The sequence below is a fragment of the Aptenodytes forsteri genome, unplaced genomic scaffold (genome assembly GCF_000699145.1).
Source record: "Aptenodytes forsteri isolate BGI_AS27 unplaced genomic scaffold, ASM69914v1 Scaffold207, whole genome shotgun sequence".
Lineage (NCBI taxonomy): Eukaryota > Metazoa > Chordata > Aves > Sphenisciformes > Spheniscidae > Aptenodytes > Aptenodytes forsteri.
This window is the reverse complement of record NW_008794836.1, coordinates 6,828,175-6,837,239: the sequence shown is the minus strand read 5'-3', so window position 1 is coordinate 6,837,239 and position 9,065 is coordinate 6,828,175. Positions and strand designations below refer to the sequence as shown.

At 40.0% G+C, this 9,065-nt stretch overlaps 1 protein-coding gene across 1 annotated transcript in view; it reads right to left on the bottom strand.

Moving 5' to 3' along the window:
* Window positions 1-3,349: 3,349 nt before the first annotated feature.
* Window positions 3,350-9,065, bottom strand: part of RBM11 (RNA binding motif protein 11) — a 20,984-nt gene continuing 15,268 nt past the window's right edge. Inside the window, exons 3-5 of the mRNA XM_019470804.1 lie at window positions 8,497-8,575; window positions 7,643-7,736; window positions 3,350-3,990 (exon numbers count right to left, since the gene is read on the bottom strand). Coding sequence (XP_019326349.1) covers window positions 3,658-3,990; window positions 7,643-7,736; window positions 8,497-8,575 — 506 coding nt within the window. The 3' untranslated portion in view covers window positions 3,350-3,657. The remainder of the gene's footprint in view (window positions 3,991-7,642; window positions 7,737-8,496; window positions 8,576-9,065) is intronic.

The window sequence follows — 9,065 nt, the reverse complement described above, 5'->3', positions numbered from 1 at the left end:
GCGCGCGAAGGGAGAGGCGTTGGAGGCGGCCGTCGGAGGAGGAGGTGCGGGCTGGGGCGAGGCGCGGGGAGGGCGGCGCTGCCTCAGCCTTCCCCGCAGTTTGGATCCGGCGAGGCCCGTCCAGCTCCCCAGCCCCACCGGGCCGGAGCGGAGGCTCCAGGTGGCCCTGCCACGCCGGCCGGGCCGTACGGCGCCGTACCCCCACGGCCGCAGAGCTTGTGGTGAAAGGCGCTTTGTGCCCTAAAACGCGACCTGCGGCCGCCGAGGGCACGGTCTGCCTCTGATACTTGTCTCGGTGGTGTCATTTAATGACGGGCCCGGTGCCTGTTGTACTAGCGGGCAGCATTCAAGTGAAATCGAGAGGGCGGGAGAGGGAACGGCATGTGGTGGTGTACGCACACAGTAGCTGACCAGTGTTGTAATGGTGACTAAACGTATAAAACCACTTTTTTCTTTTACGAGCTCTTAGCTGGATGTGTGCCAGAAGATCTTTAGCGCATCAGAAAACGACAAAGGGCGACAGTACTTTGAGAGTTGGCCTATAGCGTGAGGTACTTCGTGAGACCAGCCCTGTCTCCCACTTAGAGCAGAGCACTGCAGCGCCGTTACTGCCGAACAGATGCAACTTAAAACACTTTCGGATAAAACTTAGAAAGCACATACTTGCTGTTGACAGAACTACTCCATCTGGGACTGGCAGCTGAAACTCCGGCCTGTCTCTGGAACCAGGCTGCTGCAGCACTGGGAACTCCAGCAGATTGCATACCAGATAAGTTTTGATGTTAATTACTTCTCAATACTTTATAGTTTTGCTTTTTGGAGGCTTCATACAGTTTGCTCACTAGTATTTAGATGTAAAGGTAGGTAAGAAGGAAGCTATAGTAGCAATTTCCATTGCTGTGTTTTTTTCCTGAACATAAAGTTTTTCCAAAAGTTAATAAAATCTTGATTTTACTCTGTAGTTAATATGGCACCTCCCCTTTGACTCTTGTTGACCTGGCACAATGCCACCTTAAATGAGAATGCATCACTGACTGCAGTGATACTGATATGTCCAAAGTTTGGGAGATTGTAACGGAAATAACTATGCACTGCATTCCATATAATAAAATACAGAGAAACAAGTCTAAATGCAAGACCTATGTGACAGCAGAGAAAGCAAGGTCTTGTGGCCAGCCAGTAGCATGGGAAGTGAAAGACCAGGGCAAAATAACAATAATTTAGAATCAGAACTAACATAGAAAACATTAATTTCATGTTCATAAAGAATTTTTAAAAGTGACTAAAACAGATAGGGGTTGAAGAAATATTTGGTCAAAGCCAAACTCAAGTATTTTTTTTCTATTTCCAGTATTTTATTTCCTAAACATGGTGACAATGTAATTAAAATATCAACAGGGCCCTGACTAAAGTGATGTCTTAGCTTAACAGATGTACAAAAGAAATTTAGTTGTGGCTAAAGTAATTTTAGCACATTGCCACATGCCCAGTTTTTCTTCTTTTAACACACTGACGAGTTTTAGGTAAGCGGATATTGAGAGGTGTTAAAATCCGTACCTCCCTCAGGAAAAGACTGGGGAGAAAGAAGGTAAGAAAAATTATTACTTTAGAAGAACTGTATTGATATTTTATCAGCCATATGCAGTATCTTCCTCCTTGGCATTCCTTTTGTAGAGTATAATTGCGTAGAACAGATTATCTTGCCTATCTGCTGGAGAAGTCTGGTAAGGACCCATTAGCATAGACCTGACTAAGCTTCTCTTTCTGTAGGCTAACTCTGGTTTGGGCATCCATCTGTTTTCTCTTTTGTCTGACGAACTTCACTTCTAACTTAAGCTAATGTTAGCATATTCTTCCTCTACTTGATTATATTTAAATTTCTTTAGCATAGGGAACAGGTTTAAAGAAATCCAGTGTATTTTACTTGTTAACTTTGTCCATTATTGTGGCAACTTTTGTGATCAATGACTTACTGGTATAATGTCAGCAGTATCTTCCAACAGAAGTTAGATTACATCTACATAGCTTAGTCCTAAAGTTACTGGTGGGGAAAAAAAAGTTACTGGGGGCAAGTGTTTGTGTGGAAGGGTAGAGGGAAAAAGGGAAGGGGATTGGGCGGACTTAGCAAGTTTCTTAAAACGTAAGGCATAAATCTCATTTAAGGCACAAACCTTTGATACATAAGTTCTTTCTAGAGAAGGTTGAATTCAGTTGCTAATGTCGTTTCAAGGGTGCCATACTGTGGCGTTATAGCAATGCCTCTTAGCCTAAAGAACTAATCCCCTTGGAAGTTAAAAGCAGTGTCTCGAGAAAGTAATTTTATTAGCTGTGATTTATCTTATCAGAAAAAAAATAAATCTTTGCAAGCTAAACATTCTTCCACTTCTGAAACTCATTTGGGCTTGTAGAATACGTCACCTTTAAACCAGTAAACTTGGATATTCTTTCTCAATACCGGGGTAAGGATGAAAAGTATTCCTTTCAAGCAACCCAACATTATAACCAAGAGAACTGAGTTTAATAAAACCAAAATCCTTTTTTACTGTCAGGTTCAATTTGAAGCCTACATCTAGTCTGAACAGAGGACAACTTTAGGCAATATTAAATAGCTGAAAATTAAGTGTTTTGCTTTCTTGTATAATAGGATCTTAAAAGTGTTTCACCTGTACTTGGTATTGTGTAAGACAATACCTCTGTATCTGTCTATAGGCTGTTGGGGGCACTTGTGAAGGACAGAAAATAGGTCATTTGACTACTTCGATTCATCACGATATGAGATAGTTTATTCTTCCTCTGCTAAACAAGGGAAAAACTTTTCTTCTTAAGAGGTAGTACTAACTCCACTGACTCATGCTTTTGTGCTATCAGTTAGATGAGATACTCATTAAATTTTTCATCCATTTGTTACAATGAACATTTAGATTCTCAAATAAGCAAATAAAACACTAGAGAGTAACTTTACAGAAAGATGCATATATATGCATGTAGTTCTAGTCAGTACATAACTGCAGCCATAAAGTACATACATTCATTTGAGTATTGATACATATGTAAGTCTTGTAGTTAGTGCAAATGCCCATATTTGACCTCAAATTTACTACTGGAAAAAAACAGTTCTAGTAACCATACAAGGTGATCCTAACTGAAGGTAACAACAGAGCTAAATCAGAAAAGAGAAAAAGTTATAGGTGTTGATACTTCAGTGATGAGCACATCTCTGATGTGACGCTTAGAATTTCTAGCCCACTCACTTCTTCAGAAAATTCTTACACCATTCACAAAAATACATTCCATAAGTGATGGAAGTGATACATATGCTTCATGAGTGGCTGAAGTTATATATTTTCAGAAAGCTTCTATATTAGTTAAATAATAGCCTTCCATGATTCTTGGGGGGGGGGAGGAGGAGGAACCAACTAGTTTTTTTCTTTTATTAGAAAAACTTTATCTTCTTAAATGTTTCCTATACTCTAGTACTTTCCTCTTTAAATAGGTTGAGATTAAATAAAGTATCAGTATACTTTATGCATAACACATTTCAAATATAATATGAATCTTGAGCATTCCTTTTTTAATAAAGTGCAAAGATGAAAGATTAGATTTCTCTCAAATAAAAATAGCAAATAATAAAAAAAAGATGAATCCAGTTACACAGTATTAATGCGTCTTTTTCTTGGCTTTACGCTTCTTGAATTTTCGGTCACGCTCTCTTTGTCTCATTTTTTCATCCTCAATACTAGTGTCACTGTCACAACTTTGCTGTTGTCTCTTTCTTTTAGAGGTGCTTTCATCCACCTGGTGCACTTCACAGTCACTTGAATGTGGCAGGGCCAATTCAAAAGAACTCTGTGCAGACTTAAAATTGGCAGCTTGATTCTGATAGGGAGAAAAGGATAAATTTGAAGGCAGTGATGGAGTCATCTGATAGTAAGGAAATTGTTGACCCATTGGACTCTGTACTGTGTACTGCTGTGCTAAAAAATGGTTCATCTAGAGAAACAGAAACTTGAGTTGTTAACACTGTAAAGAGGAAGTTCTGAAGAGTTTAATTTTGCATGCATTATGGCTTATACAGTGAAAATACTGATAAATTATAAAATAACGCAGAACATTTGAGAATAAAGCTTATATATTTTATTACATCAGCTAGTATAATTGGAAAAAGTAGACGATTTCTTCATGGCAAAGTTAGAACAGAGACATAATCTGATTTAAGATTAAACTGCCAGTTAGTCTTGTGTAAGGTAATTGAACATGGCATTCCTTTCATTTCTTCATCTATGTATTTTATACACATTTGTAACTGCAGTGCCTATTGTTAATGTAAAGACATGCAATTTTTTTTTAACCTGGTTTAACTAATTTTGAAGTTAATGTGGAACAAGGCGCTCCAACGAGGTATAGTGAATCCATAGATCAAAGCACTTGGAACAACACAGTAAGTGCCCAGCTTATTGCTACAGTCCCTAAAGTATCCCAAGAGTCCCTCTCATACAAAACGCACAGCCCAAATACAGAAGTAGAATTACAAAGGTCAGAAAAGAGCGGCTTTCTACTGGCAGTAACCAAGTTTTCTGGCAGTAACCAGAAAAATGATGGGGAGCATATCTGAGTATGTTATATGTGCTGGCAGAGTCCAAGCGAGTAACCTGCCTGGCTCACCCAAATAAAGGTGAGGCAGATGTGTGAAGGCATACATGTGACGAGATCACTTCCTGCTGAAGCTGCAGCAAACTATCATTGGAGACATACTGCAATACCATCCCTTTCAGCAAGCAGAAAATGGGATGAAGTTGGTTGTGTGTGCTGGTCTGCCGAGTTTGGTCTCGGTGTTTATGTACTGCATTGTTACTGAGGAGTGGGTTCATCGGCGAGCACAGCGGGGGAGATGTGGTACACTCCCGAGCCTTCCAACCACAGTGGAGGGGATGGGAAAGCGTGTGCAGGCACCAGCTCTTCTGAGGGCACGGCCTGGGAAGAGGGGAGGCAGGCCACCACATCTGTGCAAACAGGGAACCTCTCCATTTTCCTGCTCAGATTGCAGCTAGCTAATCTACCCAGACTTCGCTTCTACAGTTACAAAGGGCTGGCCATTCCCCAATCAGACAGGGTGGCAGCAGTACTGTCCGGAGTTGGTACCTCACATTAAATGTTGGGTTTCTTCCAACATCTTCCTGCTGATCCATACTCGTCAGATTCAGAAGCTCCATGATGTGTTTGGTGAGTAGGGTTTGGCCCACAGGTCTGAAGGGAGCTGAAGAGACTACTTCCCTTGCCTTGTGGAGTATCTCAAACAAAAGAGATTAGGACAAGAATGGCCCGGTGCGCCAGAGTCTCTTAGAGGGGAAGTGGAATACGGGTTGTCGCTATCTACTGCTGTGAAAGTAAATCATGAATGTGAGAACTGCAGGGGCGTGTAAAGGTTCAGGCCAGAAACCCTCAAACTGTTGTTGCCCTAACCTGGGCAGTGGTGATTTGCTGGGCGACTTTTAGGTTTGGTTTTAGGACATTTCAAACTTCTGCTGGGCATTTCTGAATTGAGTAGAAGAGCTAAGAGGTTCCCTGACTGAATTAGCTGTATATGAAGAAGCTATTGCTCGCATGGCTGTAATTTTACTAGGTTAGCTTGTTTCACCAAGGGGATTTGATTTGGAACACAGTGACTTGTTTCACCAAGGGGATTTGATTTGGAACGCAGTACGCAGTACGGGAGAGAGCTCCATCTCTAGACTGACATTTTTAGCCTCCCTAAGCTATATACCTTTAAGACATTCCTGCAGTAAGAAAACAGTTTAGTTTGGTAGATCCCCTGTTATTATAGTACCCTTAAGTGCTAAAATAAATAGACCTAATACCATCAAAGTTAGCAGCCTAAACCACATTTTGAGACATTAAACAAGCACTGTTGTTTGCAGAAATGCAGAATACATTTGACTTCATAAAAAAGCTCCCAAATTTTTAACTTCTAACACAAACTCACCATCTTTTGAAAGCCTGAGTATTCATGAGGTAAACTATTGTTCATTGGAAAAGGAGTAACAGGAAATGGAGGATTTCCATAAGGCTCTTGATACCTAGGGAAAAACAAGGAAATGTACAAAGACTAGACATCCACCACATATTGCTTACCAGAGTGCTGAGATTAACTTATTAATATCCAAGAGGAGAACTGAGGTATTAACAACTGGACTTCCATGAAAAAAAATGATAAAACAAGGAAAATACACCCAAAGGCTCAATTAATGAGTAATCCTCACATGTACTTAAGTACAGACACAAAAGGGTTCTGGATTTCACCATGGGAGTTTAGCTTCCACAGAGAGTTCTGTCACATTTGTAAATGAAAATGTTGAAACATTGAAAAATACTGAATCTGGGGTGTTCAGGCTTCCATTATAACAGGTTTATACCTGTTTATACCTGTGCGTTCCTATGTGCATGACAGCTGCTTGTACATGTACACACAAAAAATACAGATATAAACTCAGTGGGGTTTAAAAAGATTATCTCCATTGTCAGATTTTTTTCCCCCCTAACAACTGCAAACATTGTTAGTACAAACACCATATTTCAGTATTTTCTTGTGGTCCTGTATCTTGCAGAAACAAATAAAGAATGGAAAATTCAAGCTAACTGAACTTCTGCCAAGCTAAACAACCAAACATTAAAATTAACCACAGCCCATTGCAAGTCATCAGTAAGGATGCAATTAAAGCATGCAACAGCTGTTTTAATGAAAAGTCTAAAGACTGCTCTACTGCATTAACTAATTTTCTTTCGCTTCTACAGTTACAAAGGGCTGGCCATTCCCCAATCAGACAGGGTGGCAGCAGTACTGTCCGGAGTTGGTACCTCACATTAAATGTTGGGTTTCTTCAGTCCTGCTGATCCATACTCGTCAGATTCAGAAGCTCCATGATGTGTTTGGTGAGTAGGGTTTGGCCCACAGGTCTGAAGGGAGCTGAAGAGACTACTTCCCTTGCCTTGTGGAGTATCTCAAACAAAAGAGATTAGGACAAGAATGGCCCGGTGCGCCAGAGTCTCTTAGAGGGGAAGTGGAATACGGGTTGTCGCTATCTACTGCTGTGAAAGTAAATCATGAATGTGAGAACTGCAGGGGCGTGTAAAGGTTCAGGCCAGAAACCCTCAAACTGTTGTTGCTCTAACCTGGGCAGTGGTGATTTGCTGGGCGACTTTTAGGTTTGGTTTTAGGACATTTCAAACTTCTGCTGGGCATTTCTGAATTGAGTGGAAGAGCTAAGAGGTTCCCTGACTGAATTAGCTGTATATGAAGAAGCTATTGCTCGCATGGCTGTAATTTTACTAGGTTAGCTTGTTTCACCAAGGGGATTTGATTTGGAACACAGTACGGGAGAGAGCTCCATCTCTAGACTGACATTTTTAGCCTCCCTAAGCTATATACCTTTAAGACATTCCTGCAGTAAGAAAACAGTTTAGTTTGGTAGATCCCCTGTTATTATAGTACCCTTAAGTACTAAAATAAATAGACCTAATACCATCAAAGTTAGCAGCCTAAACCACATTTTGAGACATTAAACAAGCACTGTTGTTTGCAGAAATGCAGAATACATTTGACTTCATAAAAAAGCTCCCAAATTTTTAACTTCTAACACAAACTCACCATCTTTTGAAAGCCTGAGTATTCATGAGGTAAACTATTGTTCATTGGAAAAGGAGTAACAGGAAATGGAGGATTTCCATAAGGCTCTTGATACCTAGGGAAAAACAAGGAAATGTACAAAGACTAGACATCCACCACATATTGCTTACCAGAGTGCTGAGATTAACTTATTAATATCCAAGAGGAGAACTGAGGTATTAACAACTGGACTTCCATGAAAAAAAATGATAAAACAAGGAAAATACACCCAAAGGCTCAATTAATGAGTAATCCTCACATGTACTTAAGTACAGACACAAAAGGGTTCTGGATTTCACCATGGGAGTTTAGCTTCCACAGAGAGTTCTGTCACATTTGTAAATGAAAATGTTGAAACATTGAAAAATACTGAATCTGGGGTGTTCAGGCTTCCATTATAACAGGTTTATACCTGTTTATACCTGTGCGTTCCTATGTGCATGACAGCTGCTTGTACATGTACACACAAAAAATACAGATATAAACTCAGTGGGGTTTAAAAAGATTATCTCCATTGTCAGATTTTTTTCCCCCCTAACAACTGCAAACATTGTTAGTACAAACACCATATTTCAGTATTTTCTTGTGGTCCTGTATCTTGCAGAAACAAATAAAGAATGGAAAATTCAAGCTAACTGAACTTCTGCCAAGCTAAACAACCAAACATTAAAATTAACCACAGCCCATTGCAAGTCATCAGTAAGGATGCAATTAAAGCATGCAACAGCTGTTTTAATGAAAAGCCTAAAGACTGCTCTACTGCATTAACTAATTTTCTTAATAAGATTTTTTTAAAATTATAATCATACAGTTCATTCACAGGTGATTTTTGTTACCTATATGAAGGTGAATATAAGTCAATATAGTTCTCAAAACCATGCGTAGGGCTGTTTAGTTCTGATGAGTGAGAACTCCCTGTAAATAAGACAAGAGCATAATGACTATTCAGTTACAACTATTCAATTAACAAGTTAAAAACACAGAACGTGTTGTGTCATCTGTAGTGTGCTAGCATATCTAAGGTAGTATATAAAGGTAAGGTGCCATTTTATGGCAGATAATCTATAGCATCATTTTACTGCTTAAAAATGTTCATTTATCATTTATTCACTTACAGAAGCTGTCATGGTTTAACTTCAGTTGGCAACTGAGCACCACCCAGCCGCTCGCTCACTCCCCCCCACCCGGTGGGATGGGGGAGAGAATTGGGAGAGCACAAGTGAGAAAAACTCATGGGTTGAGATAAAAACAGTTTAATAATTGAAATAAAATAATAGTAATAATGTAAGAATAACAACAACAATACTACTACTACACAAAGCAAGTGATGCACAGTGCAATTGCTCAGCACCTGCTGACCGATGCCCAGCCAGTCCCCGAGCAGCGGCCCCCCCTGGCCAGCTTC